The sequence below is a fragment of the Bufo bufo genome, chromosome 6, assembly GCF_905171765.1.
Source record: "Bufo bufo chromosome 6, aBufBuf1.1, whole genome shotgun sequence".
NCBI classification, from domain to species: Eukaryota; Metazoa; Chordata; class Amphibia; order Anura; family Bufonidae; genus Bufo; species Bufo bufo.
In genome coordinates this window covers 283,147,188-283,171,315 of record NC_053394.1, presented here as the reverse complement: position 1 = coordinate 283,171,315, position 24,128 = coordinate 283,147,188, and the positions used below count along the sequence as shown (strand labels likewise).

At 41.8% G+C, this 24,128-nt stretch overlaps 1 protein-coding gene across 2 annotated transcripts in view; it reads right to left on the bottom strand.

The window, feature by feature from the left end:
• The window catches only part of MRC2 (mannose receptor C type 2), a 79,625-nt gene that overhangs the window by 1,194 nt on the left and 54,303 nt on the right, over positions 1-24,128 (bottom strand). Inside the window, exons 10-29 of one of the 2 annotated variants that reach the window (XM_040436902.1) lie at positions 21,026-21,141; positions 20,763-20,911; positions 20,387-20,601; positions 19,928-20,070; positions 19,236-19,338; positions 17,031-17,169; positions 16,213-16,245; positions 15,917-16,077; positions 13,727-13,794; positions 9,096-9,196; positions 7,628-7,773; positions 7,280-7,394; positions 7,033-7,190; positions 6,127-6,232; positions 5,809-6,047; positions 3,818-3,986; positions 3,494-3,643; positions 2,980-3,099; positions 1,894-2,073; positions 516-542 (exon numbers count right to left, since the gene is read on the bottom strand). In XM_040436902.1, coding sequence (XP_040292836.1) covers positions 516-542; positions 1,894-2,073; positions 2,980-3,099; positions 3,494-3,643; positions 3,818-3,986; positions 5,809-6,047; positions 6,127-6,232; positions 7,033-7,190; positions 7,280-7,394; positions 7,628-7,773; positions 9,096-9,196; positions 13,727-13,794; positions 15,917-16,077; positions 16,213-16,245; positions 17,031-17,169; positions 19,236-19,338; positions 19,928-20,070; positions 20,387-20,601; positions 20,763-20,911; positions 21,026-21,141 — 2,638 coding nt within the window. The remainder of the gene's footprint in view (positions 1-515; positions 543-1,893; positions 2,074-2,979; positions 3,100-3,493; positions 3,644-3,817; positions 3,987-5,808; positions 6,048-6,126; positions 6,233-7,032; positions 7,191-7,279; positions 7,395-7,627; positions 7,774-9,095; positions 9,197-13,726; positions 13,795-15,916; positions 16,078-16,212; positions 16,246-17,030; positions 17,170-19,235; positions 19,339-19,927; positions 20,071-20,386; positions 20,602-20,762; positions 20,912-21,025; positions 21,142-24,128) is intronic. The other variant, XM_040436903.1, reaches the window with a different exon arrangement.

The following is a 24,128-nucleotide window of genomic DNA, read 5'->3' as shown; positions in this document are numbered from 1 at the left end:
AACGAATGTGTAACACATTTCTCTCTTGTTGCAATATACAGAATATCAATAAGTATACTATGTTTAATAATTCGCAGCTGTACAAAATCATTATTTATTTTTTTCAAAACACCAGTTAAAAGCAACCAATGTGACATGGACTTAACATGGTCAGCAAATTATACATAAAAATTTGGGGTCCCAGTCACTACAAATGACAATAATTCTAACAAGACACCAGCACCTACCACATGCCATGTTGTAAAGTCCACACACGATCCTGAATCTGGTGCTGGACAATGTGTGGACTTTACCACATGGCATGTGGTGATTTTTACAGAATTACGCTTATACTTTCTTACCATTATATGGAGCAGTGTAATGAGGGTGGAGATATGAATAACATTGTGCTGGTCGAATAAAATATACTTTATGTACAGCTTACGGTGTGCAACTTTCTTTGGAAATTAGCTACAACATCTGAACTTGTACTTTAATGTGTCTATGCATTGTGATCAAGCAGATATATTACTTACCAGATCTGTCCAATTTGGTTTCTTCTGCTAAAAAGTGATACAGAAGACACAGATTATTTCTAGTGTTGGGCGCTAATATTTGAAAAGCGAATATTAATCGTGAATATCGGCACTTTGAGAATTTGCGAATATTTAGAATATAGTGATATATATTCTTATTTTTGAAAATTCAAGATTTTTTTTTTCATCTGAACCCATGATCCCTCCATGCTTCTTGCTTGTGGGCCAATGAAAAGGCTGCAATATCTGTGTCAGAGTTTAGCAACATCCCTAGCAACCTACCCCTTACTATATAATAACCTCCCCAGCAGCCATTTTCTGCAGTTTTTTAAAGTTCTGAGAGAGACAGCAGTGTAGCTGATAGGTTCTAGTGCAGGGTGTTAGGTAGTGTGATAGGAATTACTGGTTTTCGCAATCAAGAAAATAATAGCGAATTCGCAAATATATGACGAATATTCTACAAAATATTCGCGAAATAGTGAATTCGAATAATACCCCTGCCGCTCATCACTAATTATTTCCTGCTTAATTAGCAGGTTAAATAATTGCTAAATACATTATATAGTTTGCACAAAATATGTCTTTGATTATTATACATAAAAGCATTTGCACCAGGTATAACAATGAGTATAAGATTTGCTCCAGGTCTATTAGAGCAGTGTTTCCCAACCAGTGTGCCTCCAGCTGTTGCAAAACTATAACTCCCAGCATGCCCGCAGACCCAAAGGCTGTCCGGGCATGCTGGGAGTTGTAGTTTTGCAACAGCTGGAGGCACACTGGTTGGGAAACACCGTATTAGAGAACAATTGTGGTGCAGAATTTATTAGATCCATTACATTGACTCAACATTTATGCAGGTCATTTTGGATGTATGTTTTATTTTCTCATTATGGATAATAAATTTTTCTTAGAAGGGTCAATAACTTGATAACAGGGTTCTCACTGCTGATACCCCAACTATCTGTTGTAATCTGTGGGAGACCCCAAAGCAAATTCCTCAGCAGCACCACCATAGGGTAAATGAAGCATTACACAGTTCGCGCAGAAATTTAAGAGCTGTTGGACTTCCAAAGAGTAATACTGTTTAAAGCTGGTCTCTGCTTGGGGTAAGGCCTAGTTCACACATCAGTGATTGTGAGCCAAAACAAAGATTGGAGGCTACAAGAGATAAGGTAAGATGGATTGCTTTCCATTTAGAATGCATTGGGATAAAACGGATGCGTTTTTTCCGGTATTGAGCCCCTAATCTGTTTTAATTGATAACAAGTCAGAAGCACCCATCAGCAGTCCCCAAAATGGATGGTCCAATTGAGTAGACAGACAAATCAGGCCTTGTGTGGCCACCATGAGCTCTGTAGTAATAAAACATTTAGCTTACCTCTAGATAATTTGCAAATTACACCCTTGCTGATGTTGGTGCAAGAACCCAGGCTCCACACTCCATTGCTTCCTTCAATCCAGTAGCAAGAGTTTGGGCTCAGTAGACTGGGTCCTGAGTCTTGTCGTCCCCAATTGGAGTAATTTACTGGAGTGTTATCATTCCATACAAGGGAACCTTCTGCAATAGCAAAAGACAAAGGCACACAGGTCCAAATTAGTCCGTAAGATTTACAGAGCTGTTCTCCAAGGCACCTACTGAAAGTTGCGCAATAATGTTATTTTAAAGGGTATCTCTAGTTATGCAGCTGACTGCATCTCTGGCCAGAAGTGGGAGATGTCACTGGTCTGGTTGCATAAGAAATTATATGACACTGAAGCAGTTTCTGTTGTGTGGCTGCTTCAGCATCTGGAGCAACTGCTTCACTGGCTGCATTGACCATCATCACTTTTAGACTTCTGACAGGAGACATGGTCAGCTGCATAACTGTAAGTATCCTTAAATAAAATAAGAAGGAACGTAGACATGCATCTTTTCTTCTCGGCACTAAGATGTATCTTTCCATCCTTACCTTCACAAAATACACTTTTAAGACTGTAAGGGAGAGTGCAACATAGACCGTAGGTGCAATGGGAGGAGACAGAAACAGTCAACCAGGCCGCTCAACTGAGTCAGCTGCATAGAGGACACAACAACCTAGAAGGCTTTCAGTCAAATCCCAAGGTGCAGCTTGCGATCCACACCAGGACCCAAGGGTGGTCTGGATGCAGCCAGGAAATTAGTTGGATGAAGAAGCTACTTGACAGGGCTGCCACCTCGATCCAGACAGTGGTAAGTTAAAAGGCTTTATTGATACACCTACAATACATTTCAGGACTGCACCAGTCCCTTTGTCAGGTAATCACCAATATATTGGTGTACGTGAGAAAGGGACTAGTCCGGTCCCAAAATGTGTTGTGAGTGTACTAATAAAGCATTTCAATTTACCTCTGTGTGGATCGAGGCAGTGCTGATGTCAAGTCCCCTTCTTCCTCCTACTACTTTCCTGGTTAGAGTTACAGAATAGGATACTTAAAAGATTCATACCTTTGATGCTGAAGGACATGCCAAGCCAGGCCCCCTTGGACTGACTCTCATATGTCTGCAGGTGCTCCCATACAAATAAGTTTTCCGTCTCATCAACAATGGTCAGCACCTCGCCACCGACTGCAAGACAGTAAACAGCAATTCACTACACCACTCTAACAATCCTATACAATAATCTCACTGAGATCTACTGGACTCTCTAGATACTTTCTCTAGATTCTCGAAATGCTATTCTATGGAAGTATTCTTCTCTAGAAGAACAGGGGAGAGTGCCATGCAGAGATACCATAAAACAGCAGATGAAGTGACTACAGCTTTGTTGTTCAGAGCCAAAGTGATTTTGTAAGCCTCTGCAAGGATTTACAAATAATTATCTGGAAATAACATACAGTATATTACCTTACATATTGACAGATCCATGTCTAACAAAAATAGATATAACGGATGTGGTGGTGCTCAGTGTAGGTACATATTTTAAATACTTGAGAGACTGGAAGTATAAATGACCAATTACCTTTCTGGCATCTCTTGGCTGCATCCTTCTGACCCACATTAACCTCCATGTGGAAGGAGTAGCAGTAGTCACGGAATGCGATCCAATCAGAGTCACCTACTGAGTTAGGGCAAGTGCTATTCAAGCTCCACTTGTGAGGTTTGGATGATGCTGTCCAGGAAAAGAGAATGTGAGGACACTAGGATAATAGATAATTCTTTAGCTTCCAGTCTAGTTCCCCTATTGTGCCCTTACATACACCTTCCTTGTTGTAACAAGCAAAAAAGAAATTATAACAATAAAACACTAAAATAGAGTGATAACGTAAAAAAAAGGAAAACTCACGAGTATTGAAGCTACAGATAGCTCCAGGCAATTTGTGATCACAATTGGCCAGGCTCCATGTTCCCTGCTCATCCATGTACACACAGCTACTTATATACTGAGGTTCTCCTTCTTTCCAGTTGGTGTACGATAACCCATCATTTGTGAGCCAAGAGTATGTTCGACTACCCTATAATAAACATAGAGAGACAATACAATAGGTTCACATATACTGCAAAAAACATGCTTAAAGGGGTTTTCCATGATTTTGATACTGATACTAGGATAGGTCATTAGTATCTCATTGGTGGGGGTCTAACACATGGGACCCCTGCCGATCAGCTGTTTGAGAAGGCACCGGCGCTCCTGTGAGCGCCACAGCCTTCTCGCAGCTCACCAAGCACAGACTTTGAGCTGAGCGCCATACGAAGCACAGCCGCTTTAATATATACGGCGCTGTGCTTGGTAAGCATAGAGAAGGCCACCACACCCACAGGAGCGCCGGTGTCTTCTCAAACAGCTGATCGGCGCGTCCCAGGTGTCAGACCCGCACCGATCAGATAATGATGACCTATCCTGGGGTCAGGTCATCAGTGTCAAAATCACGGAAGATCCCTTTAAACAGTTGGAGTATTGTTTTTCTGATGTAGGGATCCAAATTCCCTGGATAGACCAAGTTAGATATAAAGTTCTGTACACCATAATAGAACTGTATGCAGTGAGTTAGTATGCGCCCCCTAGTAGTAGCTGCAGACAACCAGAATTTTATAAATTCATTCCATCTATTTAGGGGTATTTGACGCACAGAAAAATTCTGCTTTGACCATTATCAAGATATTAAGAAATACGTCTGCACAGAATTTTGTCAGTGTATGGTTATACTGGCACACATCAGGAGTAAATGTTAGGAAATCCTCCTGATTTATTCCTTAAATGTACACTGCAAATTCAATGTGAACTGACCCTTAATTAAAGGACAAACAAAAAGTGAAAGAGCAGAACAACCGGACCTTTAGACCAAAACCGGAATGCAACAGCCGCGATGGGACCGCAGATCCACAGCAGTCCAGGAACAGCAATGAAAGATGGTAGTCACAGCAGCATATCCAGTGCATCATTTATTGGAAGCCTTGAGTGCACACACAAACAAAGTACGACGTTTCGGCTACGCAGTAGCCTTTGTCAAGTATATATACTTGACAAAGGCTACTGCGTAGCCGAAACGTCGTACTTTGTTTGTGTGTGTACTCAAGGCTTCCAATAAACGACGCACTGGATATGCTGCAGTGACTACCATCTTTCATTCCTTAATTAAAGGGTCATTGACTTTTCCAAAAACTTTTGATATGTTATAGAGAGATAGAGGAATATCAGAAGTTTTGATTGGTGGGGGTCTGAGTGCTAAGAACCCCACCGATCCCTAGAATGAGAAGTGCTCACATAGCATGATGCAGAGGACGGAACTGAAATGGGCCCATAGACTTCTATTGATCCCGTCTCCTACAGTGAGGAGAGAGTGCGCTTTGCAAGTGCTTCTCTCTGCTCGTTCTGGTGATCGGTGTGGGTCTCGGCACTCAGACCCCAACCAATCAAAGCTTTGGATATTCCTCTTTGACATATCAAACATATTTTGAAAACTCAGTGACCTTTTAAAGGGGTCTTCTAACATATTTACTACTGATGGCCTATCCGCAGGATAGGCCATCAATATCTGATTGACTAGGGTCCAACACCAGCACCCCTGCCGATCAGCAGTTCTGCAGTAGCTTTGTCATTGCAACTAAACGGATCGGCAGGGGTGCAGGTGTTGGACCCTAGCCAATTATGGCTATTGATGACCTATTCGGAGGACAGCCCATCAATATAAAAGGCGTGGACACCCCCTTTAAGAGCAAATAGAACAAGAGACCCTAGTGATTTATTAAATGTAGTCACTTAAGTATATGCAGTAATTTGGGATGTACATAAATACAGGAACTAAATATGAATCCATGATACATATGTTTATTTACATCTTCATTTGATAGCCCGATCCACAGAGGGGTTTTCTGACCGACGGCTGCCAAGGTCAAATAAGCCTGTTGGAATGGATTGATGATACTGGCCAAGGTAGCGTTGCGAGTCTCACACAGGAGTCGGGCATCTGACCAAGTCATTGGTTTTTGCAGAATCAGGTACGAATGGTTCCTGTAGCGCAGAGTAGAGCCAGTTGGAAATGGAAATGGCTCTGCAGGAGGGCTGAGAGCGGCCACTGCAAAGAGAGGGATATGTTTACTTACAGCATACACCTCTATGCTTCATTTCATTAACAGGTAATAACTAGTTCAAACCTTTGTTTATCTGGCAGATGTAGCCATACTTTTCCAGACAGAGTTTGTCTTCCCATCGTCCGGTAAACAGAGGTGGTGAACCATGCCATACTGCGGCACAGCTAATCTGCACATAAAAGACATTGCAAACACATTAAGAAGATATCTAGTACCACATGTACAAATGCATTTATGTTTTGCCAGCTTCTCATCCCAAAATTGATTGTCACAGTTAAAGGGTCACTAAGTTTTCACAAAACTTTTGATATGTCATAGAGACAAAAGTTTTGATCAGTGGTGATCTGAGTGCTGATTCCTAAAACGAGAAGGGAGAAGCGAGAAGCACTCACATTTCATGCTCTCTCTCCTCACTGCAGGAGACTGAATGGAGACGGGCCTTTAGACTTTCTATTGAATCCATCTCGTTTCTTCTTCTGCAGTGGGGAAACAGAGCATGATATGCGAGCGCTGTTCTCTCATCATTCTAGTGATTGGTGGGGGAAACCACCAAATGTATATGAAAAACTTTAAAATGTTTATTACCATATTATAATGTTTTAACATCGCATGGATTTGCCATAAAATTAAAATGTGTGTGACTTCTTGGACCTCAATATTCTAGAGAACCAAGACTCCTTCAGGTTTTCTCTGCATATTGGTGCTCTGGTCACCTGCTGTGCTGGAAACTACAGCATAGTTCCATTCAAGTGGAGCTGTGATGCTAATTTGAAGCTGCAGTGCCAATCCTGAGGAGCGGTGGGAGTCCAAGAAGTCAGACCCTGACTGATTTGGAGGTAAATATATATCCTAGGATAATGCCATCACTTCTGATGGTGAGAAAACCCATGTCATGAGAAGGCTTTCCATGGACAATACTGCATCTCATACTATCATCTGTAAATACCATAGAAAAAAGATAATGCTGACCATCTTGCCATTGGATGCGCTCTGTCTGGATGGGGTACCTGGAGCCCAGTTCACATAAGACAATGGTTGGCCTTCCTCCCACTGGAATCTTTGTCGACCATTATGAAGGCCAATCCAAAGGTCAGTGGTAATATTCGGAAGAATGGATGTAATGAAAGCTGACGAAAAAGAAAATTATATTTGTTAAGACCCGTTCAGAAGTCCCGAGCAATGAACTCACTTGCTTGACAAGCAAAGAGCTATTTACCTTGTTCCAAGTAGTTGTCAATTGTGGCAATTTCAGCCGAAAGAATTTTGCAGGAATCTCGAGCCTGTTGCCATGTCTTGATGTCAACCTTACTGTCTGCCCTCACTCCAAAACACTGCAATGGATATGGTCAACAAATGAGCACTAAGATGAGACACATTTACAGTTGGAATATAAAGCACACCATAAAAACAAGGCTAAGATTGATTCAGTGAAAGTTCTTGTGTCTTCCACTTCTGTCATCTTCAAAATCCAGTCATTCCTTAATTAGATTTGTTACTGGGAAGGCTGGATGACAACCACTAGACTGACAGAGAACCATGTGGTTTCATGTTCTCCATAACTCACCTTGTTCAGAAATGGCAGCCAGCCCTTCGGGCATCCTCCAGCATTGGGTGATGGTAGAGGTGGTAGGGTGGGTAGCGGCGTTGCCGATCCGTTGCTCCTTTTACAGATATAGGGCAGCGCAGTGATGCATTTCTGATCACCCCATTCTGTTTTAGAAACATAATGCTGCGTGTCAGTAATATGTTGGACATTTTTGGACATTATAATGGCCTTTCTTTTCTTTGACCAAAGGTCCTGAACAGTAAAGCGCTGCGGAATATGGTGGCACTATATAAATAAAGATTATTAAGTACAATCTTACACATATACTATATGTATGGATGTATTTATTGGTTTTGGATATTTTTACAGCACATAACACTGCATGAGCGTGCAGCATGTAATGTCATGTCATTGTGTTCACGACTGGTTCGGTTCAGGAATATCATTTATGAAAATTTTCTATCTGGCTTCTCTAAAGGATGACAGCTAAATTTGATTGGCCGTATATTGTTCAGTATACCCATAGACTAGCTTTCAATATAGTCACATTATAGTATATGGTAACAGATTCTTTTATACACATGTGTGTCAGACAAGGAGTGCTACACAGTACAATGGGTATTAGTATTGTTAGAGCCTTCAATAACCCAAAAACAGTACCTCACTCCCCAACCTACTGCAACTTGTACAAAAAAAGAGCAAGGATTTTTACAAGGTAAAAAATCTCATTTTATTCAATATAAATCACATGATCATTACAGGTAATGCACAAAAGGGACAGGACATGGAGACTGGGCCACAAAGGGCTATACAATGTGGAGAATCACAATGGGGGATAATGTGACTATAAACAGCAGAGAACAACAATTTACCAGAGGCCATGAACAAGAGTGTAGTTGCGGGTGCAATTGCTGATCCCTAGTATAAAACAACTACCTGACTATTGTTCACAACATCTGTCCAAGGATGCTGTGAGGTGCAATACTACTAATGAAGATGGCATATAACAATGAATTGCAAGCCTCTCGTCCCACCCTGATCCAGCTGCCAAGTTACCTACCCATGTTGCTGCTGTAGAATGGTAACACGATTCCCCCACTGCTTCAACCTCGACACGTGTTTCGCCACGTAGGCTTCGTCAGGAGGTATCAGACCGTATTGGACAGATGTTGTGAACAATAGTCAGGTAGTTGTTTTATACTAGGGATTAGCAATTGCACCCGCAACTACACTCTTGTTCACGGCCTCTGGTAAATTGTTGTTCCCTGCTGTTTATGGTCACATTATCCCCCATTGTGATTCTCCACATTGTATAGCCCTTTGTGACTCAGTCTCCATGTCCTGTCCCTTTTGAGCATTACCTGTAATGATCATGTGATTTATATTGAATAAAATTAGATTTTTTTACCTTGTAAAAATCCTTGCTCTTTTTTTGTACAAGGGTATTAGTATTGTGCCATGTCTCCATTCAATCACCCTTACTCACCACGGTTGGCCATTGTGTATACACATTTCTTCTCTCTAGTAACGCGACCCGGCCGTCCTTGAGCCCAATTTACAAAATTGAGCACGGACCTGTCTGACCATCTGAAAAAAATAGAAACAAGATTATAAAAACGTAAAAGGCCAGTTCATGATCTGATAAGGACTGGCCTTTTGTTGCTGTGGGAGGAGTTTGGGAAGGAGTGTGTGTATATATAGAGACAGACTCATTAGCTGGCCTAGTTCATTAGCTGCAAGTACTAGCTTCAAGTACTACATTAAGTACTAGTAAAGAGATATTGCAGGAGATAGTCAGGAGGTAGGCTGGAAGGTGGAAACAATACAAAAAAAAAAAAGGTAAGATTTGTTTGATTTGTTTGATTTAAAGTTACAAATTTATTTTTTTATTTTTTTCTCCTCTTTAAAATGGCAGACTTGGTTCAGTGCAGGAATTGTTGTGCATTTATTTCATGTTCCACTCTTTGGAGATTCGGATGCTGTCAGATCTGTAGACAGTTCTCCTTACTGCAGCAGGAAATTGCATTTTTGAAAGCTGAAATATTTAAATTATCTGTTAAACAAACTCCAGCTAGGACTGCTGCAATGCCACTGCCACAGAGGACCCCCAGAAATGGCAGATGGGTTAATGTAGGTTCTGGAAGTCTTAGAGTGGTGGATAGAAGACATGTCCCACAGTCGGTGGTTCTCCATAATTCATTTGCAGCACTCTCAGAATGTAAGGACAACATGGATATGGACTCAAGCACAGAGGGTGAGAAACCATCGACTCCTATGTCTAATGTATGCAACAAAAAAGATAAAGTGAAGTCTCAAAGGAAGCAGCTGTTGCTGGGTGATTCAATCATAAGAAGTGTGGAGCTTAAAGAAAATGGTTTTGTGAGATGTCTCCCTGGGGCTACTGCTAGAAGAGATAGAAGACGTATTATTAATATTGTTAAGCAAGCAAAGCAGGAAGGGGACGTGGATGTTCTTGTCCATCTAGGGACAAATGACCTGGCTTGCAATGAAGTGTCAGAGGTGAAAAAATCTTTTATCACACTTGGTAATGACGTACAGGATTTTGCATCCACCATTTCATTTTCTGAAGTTCTGCCTGTGCATAATGTTCAGAATGATAGGCAAAGGCGCATAAAGGAGTTCAACATATGGCTTGGTAAATGGTGTCAAGAGCAAGGATTTGGCTTTGTTTCTCATGATAGCTCTACTTGGAATAGAAAGGAACTGTACAAAAAAGATGGTTTGCATCTTTCTCTCAAAGGAACAAATGTACTTAGTGAACAACTCCAAGAATTTGCGAAAGAGTATTTAAACTAGGAAGGGGGGGCAAAAGAGTGAAAATAAAAGAGTCCAATTGCCCCCCGAAACAATGCCAGAACAGGTCAGAAGCACAGAGGTTAAGAAATGATAAGCTCAGAGTCCTGTCTACAAATGCTCGCAGTTTAGGTAAAAAAATCAATGAACTTGGGTCAATAATGGCATCTGAGAATGTAGATTTAGTGGCTGTTATGGAGACATGGTTTAATGAAAGAAATGACTGGGACATAACCATACCAGGGTACTCTTTATACAGAAGAGACAGAGAAGGCAAGAAAGGAGGAGGAGTGGCCCTGTATGTGAAAGATAGCATTAAATCTAACCTAATACAAGTTGGAGAGGCCAACATAGAGTCAGTTTGGGTTACGTTGCAGTTTGCTAACCATGCAGTAACTCGTGTAGGTGTGATATATAGACCACCTGGTCAAGTTAAAGAACTAGATGATCTACTAGTTGAAGAAATAGCTAAAATGACAATGAAAGGAGAAGTTATCATTATGGGAGATTTCAATCTTCCAGATATAAACTGGAAAACCAAAATAGCAAGTTCTACCAGGAGTACAGATATTCTAAATTCCCTACTGGGGTTATCTCTACAACAAGTGGTTGAGGAGCCAACCCGGAGGGAGGCCATTTTGGATTTGGTATTCACAAACGGGGATTCGGTATATGATGTCATTGTAGGCGAAACCTTGGGATCTAGTGATCACCAGTCAGTGTGGTTTAATATAAGAACTGTGAAAGAGTCCCACCACACAAAAACAAAAGTTTTAGATTTTAGAAAAACAGACTTTTCAAAAATGAAATTAGTCATAAATGAGTCCTTATCAGACTGGAACGGATTACATGGAGTCCAGGAGAAATGGGACTACTTAAAAGGTGCATTATTGAAGGCAACAGAAAATTGCATTAGACTTGTCAGTAAAAGCAAAAAAAGGAGGAGACCAATGTGGTACTCAGCAGAAGTGGCCCAAATCATTAAAAATAAAAAGCTAGCATTTTGTAATTATAAAAAAACCCAGAGCAATGAAGATAAGGAAATCTACAAGATTAGGCAGAGAGAGGCCAAGCAAGTTATAAGAACTTCTAAAGCGCAGGCAGAAGAAAAACTAGCTCAGTCTATGAAAAAAGGGGATAAGACATTCTTCAGATATATAAATGAAAAAAGGAAATTAAAACAAGGAATAACTAAATTAAAAACAAAGGACGGAAGGTATGTAGAAGAGAATAAAGGGCTAGCCGACTGCCTTAATGAATACTTCTGTTCAGTTTTTACAAAAGAAAAAGGAGAAGGACCTCCACTAGAAAGAATGACTATTAAATCGTTTGATGCATGTATCTTTACAGAGGAAGATGTTCTAAGTTTGCTGTCTAAGGTGAAGACAGATAAGTCACAGGGGCCTGATGAGATACACCCAAAATTATTAAAAGAGCTTAGTGGTGAGCTGGCAAAACCGTTAACAGATTTATTTAACCAATCATTAGTAACAGGAGTCGTCCCGGAAGATTGGAAATTGGCAAATGTCGTGCCCATTCACAAGAAAGGTAGTAGGGAGGAATCAAGCAACTATAGACCAGTGAGTCTGACATCAATAGTAGGCAAATTAATGGAAACCCTATTAAAGGATAGGATTGTGGAACATCTAAAATCCCATGGATTGCAAGATGAAAAACAACATGGGTTTACTTCAGGGAGATCATGTCAAAAAAATCTTATAGATTTTTTTGACTGGGTGAATAAAATAATAGACGGTGGAGGTGCAGTAGACATCGCATATCTAGATTTTAGTAAGGCTTTTGACACTGTCCCACATAGAAGACTTATCAATAAACTGCAGTCATTGAGCATGGACTCCCATATTGTTGAGTGGATTAGGCAGTGGCTGAGTGACAGACAACAGAGGGTTGTAGTCAATGGAGAACATTCAAAACAAGGTAATGTTACCAGTGGGGTTCCACAGGGATCTGTACTGGGACCGATTTTGTTTAATATCTTCATAAGTGATATTGCAAAAGGCCTCGCTGGTAAGGTTTGTCTTTTTGCTGATGACACAAAGATATGTAACAGGGTTGATGTTCCTGGAGGGAAACGCCAAATGGAAAAGGATTTAGGAAAACTAGAAGAATGGTCAGAACTCTGGAAACTGAAATTTAATGTGGATAAGTGCAAGATAATGCACCTGGGGCGTAAAAACCCAAGGGCAGAATATAGAATATTTGACACAGTCCTGACCTCAGTATCTGAGGAAAGGGATTTAGGAGTAATTATTTCAGAAGACTTAAAGGTGGGAAGACAATGTAATAGAGCAGCACGAAATGCCAGCAGAATGCTTGGATGTATAGGGAGAGGTATAAGCAGTAGAAAGAGTGAAGTGCTTATGCCGCTGTACAGAACACTGGTGAGACCTCACTTGGAGTATTGTGCGCAGTACTGGAGGCCATATCTCCAGAAGGATATAGATACTCTAGAGAGAGTTCAGAGAAGAGCTACTAAACTAATACATGGATTGCAGGATAAAACTTACCAGGAAAGGTTAAAGGACCTTAATATGTATAGCTTGGAAGAAAGAAGAGACAGAGGGGATATGATAGAAACTTTTAAATACATAAAGGGAATCAACTCGGTAAAGGAAGAGAGCATATTTAAAAGAAGAAAAACTACCACAAGAGGACACAGTTTTAAATTAGAGGGGCAAAGGTTTAAAAGTAATATAAGGAAGTATTACTTTACTGAGAGAGTAGTGGATGCATGGAATAGCCTTCCTGCAGAAGTGGTAGCTGCAAATACAGTGAAGGGGTTTAAGCATGTATGGGATAGGCATAAGGCCATCCTTCATATAAGATAGGGCCGGGGGCTATCCATAGTATTCAGTATATTGGGCAGACTAGATGGGCCAAATGGTTCTTATCTGCCGACACATTCTATGTTTCTATGTTTCTATGTTTCTATGTTTCTATGTAACATTCAGACCCCTGTCTGCTGTTCCACTGGATCACCACAGACACCCTTCGCATAACATTACCACACGGCAGCATACAATGAAAACTTAAAGAGTATGGAGCCGTCTACTCATTTTGGGCTAATAATCAGTGGCATACTTTCAATGGAGGCAGACCATGCAGCTGCTATAGGGGTCAGTGGGTTGGGACCAGCATTGAAATCCTTTTGTTCCCGATGCGGAAACATTGCATTTTCTTGAAGTCACCACTAGGGGGAGCTCAGCGCAAAGAGATGATTACAGCTTCCATAGCAGACAATGGAAACTGTATAAACTCTTTACACATGAAAAAAATATTTACCTGAATCTTGCATCGTTTTCATAAGTGTGTAGTCCAATCCACCAGTGCTGGTCCTGTCCCCGGGAGAACTTTTAAAAAACAAGACAGAGAAATGAGAATAAAATCCGCACATGTCAATAGAAAACAGAACAGTACACATTAAAGGCATAAAGGCATACATAAATCATACCTCAGTCATAGATGTAGTCCGATCAGCTGTTTCGGGCAACTGCCAGTGCTGGAAGCTATACAGTGGATGGAAGGCTCTGTCTACTGTGTATTTTCCAGCGCTAACCGACTGCAGTTCAGCTCCCATTCAGCTGAGCTGCAGTACCCCGACACAGCTAATACACGGTGGGTGGAACCTTTTGGTCCTTGATCTGTGTATAATTTATGGCACTAGCGATTGCCTTATACAGATGAACAGTGGGGGTGCTGGGTGCTAGACCAATCTGATATTGATGACCTATCCTAAATCCCTGAAAAAAACGATTTAAAGGGACTCTCCAGCTCTATAATAGCCGCATGTCCTAGCATATGAGCAGGACTGGTTGCCACGACTTGCAAAGCTGCCTAGGGGGCTGAGCGTTGAGGCCTCACTACACTGTCTACAAAATGCCATCATGACTGAGCAGCCTGACAGGACCCATCAATAGGTAGTATATAAAAGTGGCAGAATGTAGTGAGGCTCTGTCTTCCTGGTCAGCTTCGCAAATGGAGGCAACCAGTCCTGCTCACATTCTAGAACAAGTTGCTGGAGAACCCCATTTATGCCTGTAGCCACTATTAGGGAGAGCTTACATGGTCACTGCATAACATTTGTACACTGAAACTTAACTCAATAATGAAATAGTATTTAGCAAGTTCCCTCTTGTGGCGGTTTCAGGTAACAACATTTTATATTTACATTTTATGTCTATGCAAAGGATTTGTAAATCTATCAGAAAACGGAGCCACTACTAGAAAGACATATAAAGAACAGGGCCAGAACTGCCACCGTAGAAGCTGCTACAAAGCCCGCAGTGGCAGGGTGGTCTAGAGATGTGGGGGCACCAAAGAAGAATGTCTACTGTGTGGGAGGACTATGGGGGCATAACTACTGTGTGGGGGCACTATGGGGGCATAACTACTGTGTGGTGGCGCTATGGGGGCATAACTACTGTGTGGTGGCGCTATGGGGCGTAACTACTGTTTGGGGGCACTAAGGCAACATAATTACTGTGAAGAGGCACTACGGAGCCATAATCACACGAAAGGGGCACTAAGGCAGCATAACTATTGTGTGGGGGCAGTAAGGGGGCATAACTACTGTGTGTTGGGTTTGTATGGTGAATGTGGGCAGTCCAGACAGTCCCAAGAGGGCAAAAATAAAATTAACAGTGAATTACAGCATTCTGCTATCTCTGAAACTCCCATAGAAATGAATAGAGAGGCTGAGTGCATGCCCAAATGGCCACTCTGTTTAGGGGGGCTCTACTGGGTACGGGGGCCCTCGTTCTCGTGATCGGTGGGGGTCCCAGCTGTCCTGATCTAACAGTTATCCGTCATCCTGTGGTCAGGGGATAACTTTAGGTAATCAGAATACCCCTTTTAATGATAAGAACTGAATGTGCAATGATAAAAAAAATTACTTAACGTGAACATGCGTATGCCCTGGGTGGGCACTCAAATTCAGAACAACGCTGCCTGCACCTATCTAGGAACATAGAAGATCTCCTGGACTAATCCTGATAAGGTAAGGACGCGCCGTGTGCAAATCAGGAACGGCGTGTGTTGTTCACTCAAAACCTGTTCGTGGCTTCCCTGTTTTACACACTGTGGGGGAGATTTATCAAACTGGTGTAAAGTAGAACTGGCTCAGTTGCCAAGATTTCACCTTTCATTTTTCACAGCCCCTTTGGAAGATGAAAGGTGGAATCTGATTGGATGCTATGGGCAAGTTTTACTTTACACCAGTTTAATACATTTCTCCCTGTGTGTCCTTCCTCCTTAACTTTGCATTTTCTGAAGTATCAGTAAAGGAGTTTGTGAGTTTATCCAGGAGCTGGAACTTCTCTTTGCTGCTTATTTGGTTTCCACACCATTTCCGTGCTCTGGTTTACCCACTGGAGTTGGCCGTGACGTGTTTGTTATGTAGGAACATAGATTTAAGTAGTAACATTAAAGTACAAATCATTTGAACCCAGTTCTTGGTCATTATATTTTCTGTACCTTTTGTAGATTTTGCCCCAGGAAATCAAGATCTCCCTGACTGTGAACAGACACCAACTCAGCCTTAAACCACGTGCAAATCCGCTGAGCCTGCAGCCATGTGGAGCGATGCTCAAAAAACTTATACTCTGCACTTTCAAACTTGACCCACTCTGTGTTTCCTGATGGGAAGACATTGACACAACAATGCAAAAAGTTCTGTTATACCAGTAACTACGGAAGAAATGCAAAGTAGAGCACAAAGAGAAATAAAAATAATATATGGGAAAAAGAATAAGAAAGGAAGGAAAGCTCACCTTTTGGAACATCTGGCTCTTTAATACCTGTTCCTAGAAAAAAAGAGGTAGCAGGAATTAAAAAAGGATATGAAAAGGGATAATAGCCATTAGCCACCTTGTGATTTAAAGGATTTTCTAAGATTGATATATTGATGACCTATCCTCAGGATAGGTCATCAATCAATATCTGATCAGTGGTAGTCACTCCCAGCACCCCCACTGATTAGCTGTTTCAAGAGGCTGTGGCACTCCGGTGAGCACTAAGGCCTCTTCCTAGGCCAATGACATAACGTTCATCAGTTACATGGCCTATGTGTAGCTCAGTCCTATTTAACCTTGCAGCTCTCTGGGTATACTGGGAGTTGTAATTCTGCAATACCTGGAGAGTCATAGTTTGAAAAATCATGGTGTAAGTTATGTTGCACTTTGTTACCTGCAATGCTAGACTGCATTGGTTAAAGGGGTTGTACAGGATTAGAAAAATGTCATTACTTTCTTCCAGGATCAGCACCACACCTTTTCATGGGTTCTGTCTGATATTGCAGATCATCTCCCATGAAGTAGACTGGGCTGCAACACCACTCATAATCTGGAGACAGGTATAACACTGTTCTTTTAAGAATGCAGCCATGGTTTTGTAATCCTGCTACATTTGTTTAATAGCCAAAGATGAGATGTGTTACATGCATTCAGAAGTGAATAGGCTTTCAGGGAAATGTTTCTAATAACTCTTACTACAATAATAATAATAATAATAATAATAATAACAACAACATAATACATTATCTTATAATAAACATAAAACATATGTAAGTGATTCATTCATAAAATAGTACCTTTAGGAAGCTTGCAAATCCAGTCTGTCTGAGACTCACATTCAAGAGCCACCCACTGCAGGGTTGAAAGGTCTAACACCGCGCATCTCCTGATGTCGTCATTTTCCTGATTGCTGCGGTCAAAGTTGTGGTACGCATACTAAAAGGAAAAACAAACTAGATGACAAGAGTTCTTGTAATATTTGCTGCCTACTTAAGAAACCAGTTTATAGACTAGAACAACATTCAGGAGAAAGTATCATATCATCCATATGTAGTCCCAACAAGTTAGGCTCAACATGCTCTCTCTCTAGTATGTAGCTCACTAATAATTTTGGTACCTTGTATTAAACAGATAGCACAGGTTCAGTTAAATAATGAAAAAATTAATACAGTTCTATGTTTTGTTTCATTTCCCCTCTACTTTTCAGATCTCTAATACTGTACAATGACTGAAGTATATATACCATCAAAAGCATTTTTATTGTTCTAAATCAAGGGTGGGGAACCTCCGGCCCACGGGATCATTTCATGTGGAAGCTGTCATTAGCATGTGGGAGGCACAGGAAGGTGAGAACTGCACTGGCTGTACTCAGCTTCCCTGGCCTTCTTCCAGCCCCGCACTCTGTCTTGACACATACAGCTTTAGGATATAGTGCACGTAGATGCGCACTATGACCTGACGCTGTGCGCTGTCAGGTCACAGTACAGCGCGGCGGGAAGAGGACCAGGGAGGGAAAGTGAATCTGCCAGGAGGCAGTGCCGTCCAGAGCTGGAGAGGTAAGTTTATTTATTTATTTTAAATGTCTGATTTGAGGTCTGATTGGGGCTGATCTAAGGCTAATGGAGGGTGGGGAGGGTCTGATGGGGGTCTGATCTGAGACTGGGGAGGTCTGATCTGAGGCTGGGGGGCTGATCTGAGGCTGGGGGTCTGATAAGGGTCTGATCTGTGGCTGGGAGGCCTATTAGGGGTCTGATCTAAGGCTGGGGAGGGTCTGATCTGAGGCTGGGGGCCTGATCTAAGGCTAGGGAGGGTCTGATGAGGGTCTGATCTGAAGCTGGGGGGTTTTATGGGGGTCTGATCTAAGGCTGAGCTGGGGAGGGTCTGATGAGGGTCTGATCTGAGTCTGGGGGTCTGATCTGGGTCTGGTCTGAGGCTGGGGGTCTGATCTGAACCTATAGAGGGTCTGATTGGGGTCTAACCTGAGGCTGGGAGGTCTGATGGGGGTGTGATCTGAGGCTGATGTAGGCTGGGGGGTCTGATAGGAGGCTGATTTGAGGATGATGGAGGTGAGGGGGGCAGATCTGAGGCTGAGAAAGGGACAAAGGCAGGGACTGTTGTGAAGAAAGACAAAGAATACAATCAGGGGGCACACCAAACAAATAGAAGCCGCGGTATTAGTATGAAACAAAAAAAAAATTGAAAAAGCAAAACCGCATACAAAGGCAACACAAAGCAAAGGTTAAAAACATTGTATACAATTGCAAGCATCTGTCAGAACAAAGTAATACGTCCAATACACATACCTATGATTACCAAGTCCTAAATGTGGACAAATGTAAGCCGCCAAAAGAGTGCAAACTTCATAATATGCAATAAACATCAAAATAATGCAATTACTCATCAAATGTGGATATAGGCCGGCATGGTGCATAGGTACAACACCCCACGCATATCGCTGGGTCAACCAGCTTCCTCAGAAGGAATGGCCCGCGAATGATGTTACAAATATCCAAATGGCAAAAAGGTTCCCCACCCCTGTTCTAAATTAATCTAAATGAAAGCTCAAGCAACTTTCTAAAGTTTGCAACAGTTTTGTATCTATACCTTCTAAGGAGACTGTTGTGTCTCCATGGTAACAGACTACACACAACCCTGTGTAGTCTAACCTTGCTGCCATCCTTACCATCTGTCCAATACATCTTGCTAACATCAATTTTATAGTTTAGCAAGAAGTAGGAGACATTTGGAAGCGAATATGACTGCAATATCATACATATGCATCTGCATAGGAGCTGAAGATTTTGAATCAAGCTACTTTCATTTTAGAGTTACTGTATTGTGGCATTGAATATAGCCTTTAACATTCCTCTTACATGAGCTGTTCATTCTTAAGTAATTTTTCAGCTTTAAGTAAAGCTGAAAATAAAAATCATTGGTAAATCAGATCAAAGATAAAAAAGATGACAAAATAGCACACACAAACATTCCTTATAGTCACTTACCCCTTGTCCATCACTCCAGACCCAACTTTGGTCACCACTGGGATCTCCTCGGCTAAGGCCAATCCAAAACCAGTGTTGTTCATGGACCTCAGAATCTGATTCCCTGAGAGAAAGCAGATCTTAACATCTATAATAACGATCTATAAAATGCCACAGTGTGGAAAGTAAAATGAAAGTGGTTGTCCTTGTCCAAAATGGACAGCATTGTCTTTTAAGACAGTGATTAGTGGACATTGCCAGGAGTAGTTGTGGATAGCCGCACATTTGAAATGTAGTAATCAGGCTTTGCGGTGTCATGGGTCTAAATTTCACAGGGGCCATGAATAATTTTATGATTGTGTTATGACCTGATTTGTAACATATCCTAATAGATCCCATGGACTAAGCATGAACAGGCCAGGTTTCTGTTTGTTTTTATGGACAGAATAGACTTGTATGCTATTCTGTTCAAAAAGATAAAAAAACCTTACTGAAAATGTGAATGATGCCCCATATACGACCATGGTGCCGTAGGGTAATGGCAGTCTGAAACCGTACAATGCAGACAAAGGGGTGGCTGGCCAGACTCAGTATTTGCACACATTCTGTAGACAACCACTGGAAAGGCGTGAACCAACTTACCAAAAAAAAAAAAAGCTCTACATTTCAAAGTTTGGGCAAATAGGAGAAAATACAGAATAGTTAACACCTACCCAAAGATTTTGTTCAGTAGATGGGCAACATAATGCTCCTCTTCAACACTGGAGATACTAAGCAACTGAGCCCCAATTTCCCGACAAGATAGCTGAGCTGATCTCCAAGTCTTTTTATCCCTCAGATTCTCTGAATGAAAGACCTAGATGGGAAAAAGAGGGCCTGTCATTAGTAACTGAAATGGGTTATTTGTGAATTAGCCTAAAAAGTCATGAGGTAATTTATGAAGCCCTGCATTCTCCCTGCATCCTATCAAGACAGTATTATACATGGCACAAAGTGGAAGGATGACAGGGGCAGATGGTGGTAGGGCTTGATAGGCATTTTGCAGTAGGGTCACTGAAGGATCCCCTGGTAGGATAATCCGACCTTGTACTTGTACTCACAATTATTCAAATCCAGTTATTTAAGCAGTTCCAGTATCATTCCATTTTGCGAGAGCCTTCATCCTGTCTCACCTTATAGCAATGCCTTAGATTGGGTGCAGAGCTCCAGTCATCAGGACAACTTCCATTAACGCTAGGGGTGGGCCGGGCTGCAGGTAACAGAGGGACCATTGGGAGAAGAGTCTGCATACAGATGTACTTTGATCTGAATGAATTGCAGTCCTTTACCTCCCACAAACCAAGAGACCTTCCAGTAGCCAACACAACACATCCCCCTTTATCGTAACCTAATTGAAGAAGAACATATTATTAAGATGAAGTCTGTATAGCATTACAAAAACAACGTAATGGTGGCAGGAGCAGAGGGACTACTACCTGTGCTAACCATTACCAGTGATCCACTGGGATTTGGGCATCAATAGGATTTTTTCATGATGTTGTTACCTACCAGGTTCATTTCTGTTCCAGTGAGTGTAAATCACTTCTTCCCCACCATACCAGCGAAAAATTCCAGTGCGATTCATATCCTGAAGCGCTGTCCAGTAATATTTCCCATCAGACTCATATAGAAGACTATTAACAAAAGCCTGGTCAAACCTATGGAAGGAGAAAGAAGGATTGAAGACATAATAAACATACTATATGCATACAAATATATCAAGCAAAACTTTTAGTGTTATGAATCATATAACTTTATGAGATGAGGCCCACCTGTTCTGGATAACGACCACTCTAGAGGCACGATCAGAACAAGATTTAATAGCTTCATTGTATGTCAACTCCTCATCGCTGAGCCAGTAACAAGATGGACTGTGCCAGCTCCAGCCCTGAAGAAGGAGAAGTGCATGGTGTAAATGACAAAGCTCTCTACCCCGAATATGCAAATCCTTTTTCCGTAAACTACAGTATTTTTCTTTGATACCACGTCAAGCCTGCAGAAGGTGAACAATCTCAGATCTACTGTTGTATTCACCTCTACTGTATCACCTCCAAAATCAGTTTTAATATAAGCATACCGCCATGTAGGGTAGGTGTCCCATAGTGTCGGGCATTGGTTCCCTTTTTTCTCAGATTGCCATCTTCTTAGACAGGATTCTGTCACCGTACGTACAGGGGGCCAAGTCATATATAAGGGATACCACACATTTCCTTAATGAAGTCAGCAAAATACATCTTCCAGCACATGTAATTTTGGCATCTTTTGATGTAGTTAGTTTGTATACATTGATCTCACATGTCAGGGGCATTGATGCGGTAAGGGGATGTCTAATTGATTCATCTTACTCCATACAATGTAGGGAGTTTTTGATCACACTCCTACAGATTGTGCTCACGTGTAATTATTTTATGTTCCAGGATGAATATTTTATTCAATTACGCAGGACCGCAATGGGTTCAAATGTAGCGCCAAATTATGCTAACATTTTTATGGCACACTTGGAGGAGAGATACGTCTATGTTAGCCACCACTTCAAACTAGTTCTGGGACCGGCACTATGGGGGAACTACACCAGTTTGGTGACTTCCTCAATAGTATTGACCCAGAGGTTAAGTTTACACTTGTTGCTTAAGAGACGGACATCCAGTATTTGGATGTGACAGTGAGCAGATCTATACACTAAGGTAACTGATAAAAATACTTTGCTCAGTTGTCACCCCAGGAGTATGGTCAGGTCATTGCCATATAGTCAGTTGCTTAGAGTTAAGAGGATAGTACAAGGGGAAGAAGATGTTGTGGTTAGACTGACAGAGATGGGAACCAAATTTATCAGGAGAGGCTATCCCAGAAAACTTATACAACAACATATAGCGAGGGCCCTATTGCAATCCAGGAAGTCCTTATTAGACAAAAGGTAACAAAGGTAGATGATGTTAAACGCATTCCCTTTGTTACACGATTTTCACCGTTGAGTAATAGGATCAGTGGTATTCTGAAGAGACACTGTCCCATTTTGGGCAGCAATTTTAAACATATTCCTGAGCTGGTATTTGATGTCTTATAGGCGCACATGTAACATTAAGGATCAGTTGGTGCGGGCAGACATCGGCACAAATAAGGTCTCGTTTAGTACTTATTGTGGTGCATCAAAGAAGGGCTGCTTTCTTTGCCATGGATGTGTGAATTGCCCATTTATGTTGAAGGGTGCTACTTTTTCACATCGACGGACAGGAGACGAATATGTGATCAAACATTATCTGACTTGTGACTCCTCGTATGTTGTGTATTTATTGGAATGCCCATGTCATCTTTTCTATGTGGGTGAAACCACATGGGATGTTAAAACAAGATTGAATCAGCACAGATACACCATTAGGAAAAATAAATTGGATCTACCAGTGTCAAAGCACTTCACGGAAGCAAAACATACTGAGAAGGACTTACGTTTCAGGATCATTGACCAGGTTGCAATGCCACGCCGGGGTGGTGACAGGTCAATGATGCTGAAGCAACGTGAACTTTACTGGATTTACCAGTTACAGACCTTAAAGCCCAACGGGTTAAATGTTGAGTTTAGGGTGGTATGATCATAGACGTGTGGGGTCCCTGCCTTATATCTGAATGTGTATGTCAAGATTGGTGCTCTTAATTTACTGTTTTTCTTTTTATTTCAGGATATCTGGATGGAAGTTGTTGTCTTGAGCATGAGTACATCGCCCGACATGAAGCCTCCATGTGAATATGACCCACAAAAAAGGCCTTTTAACCTGTTTCTCCGTTGCTCTAGTTTCTCTATTAAAAGGGTGCAATTTAACAGAAAATTGGGGGATTTGACACTGATATATTATTTGCCATTGTGTGGTATGGCATGGATACGTGAACTTGGTTGGGGAGTTGTGTATTGGTTGTTGGATGAGGGAGCGGGGGAGAGGTGACGTTGAAGCGCCCCTCTCCTCCATTCAGCACGGAGGCTAACATACTTGATTGGGTTGTGCGCACCGATGTGGAGCATTTGCGACCTTGCACCACCCCCTTATTCCGCGCGACATCAGTGATGTAGTAGCAATACCTTAGAGGGGAAGTGTAGTGTGCTACTGTCACGGAAGGTGTACAGGAAACAAGACAATGCAAAAGAATCTATGACTCACTGGATCCAAAACTAAGGAACAAAAGGGAGACCCCTGCATGAGACCTGGCACTCTCCCTGACTGCTCAGCCTATGCGAACACCCCAAAGGTGGATGATCGCATATCCCCGTACCTCGACTATATAATACCTGAACACCCTACAATAGTGAGGGGACACGACCACCGGCTCCCTACACTAGACACGGAGGGAGTCAGGGTCATCTGGGATCCAGCAAACAGAAAATCACAAATGAATGTACAGCACTTATCTTGTAGAAGACTGGGAAATAGGAACAGCATGCACACACACTCCAGGAAGTTGTATAAGCCGCACACTAATGCATTATGGGGAGGAATTTAAAGGGATGCAATCAGTCCAACTACATGACAGCTGAGAGAGACTAACGAGATTAGGAACTGAAAAGCAAAACAAAGAAAACTCAAGGAGGAGGTTCTGAAAGGCTTCTGTCAGAGCTTCTCAGCTGTCTGTTTGTGACAGCTACACTTTGATATTGTGCTGTACAATATACTGCCCCAAAAGGACCAAACACCACATTGCAGTACAATATACTGCGCCACCAGAACCAAATACCATAGTGCAATAAAAAATAGTGTACCAGCAAAACCAAATGCTACAATGCAGTACAATACACTGCCCCAGCAGAACTTCTCAGGACATCGTTAGATTGTTATGTACCCACCAGCGGTCTTGGAGGGTGAGGTTGCCCACTGGACATCGACACACTGG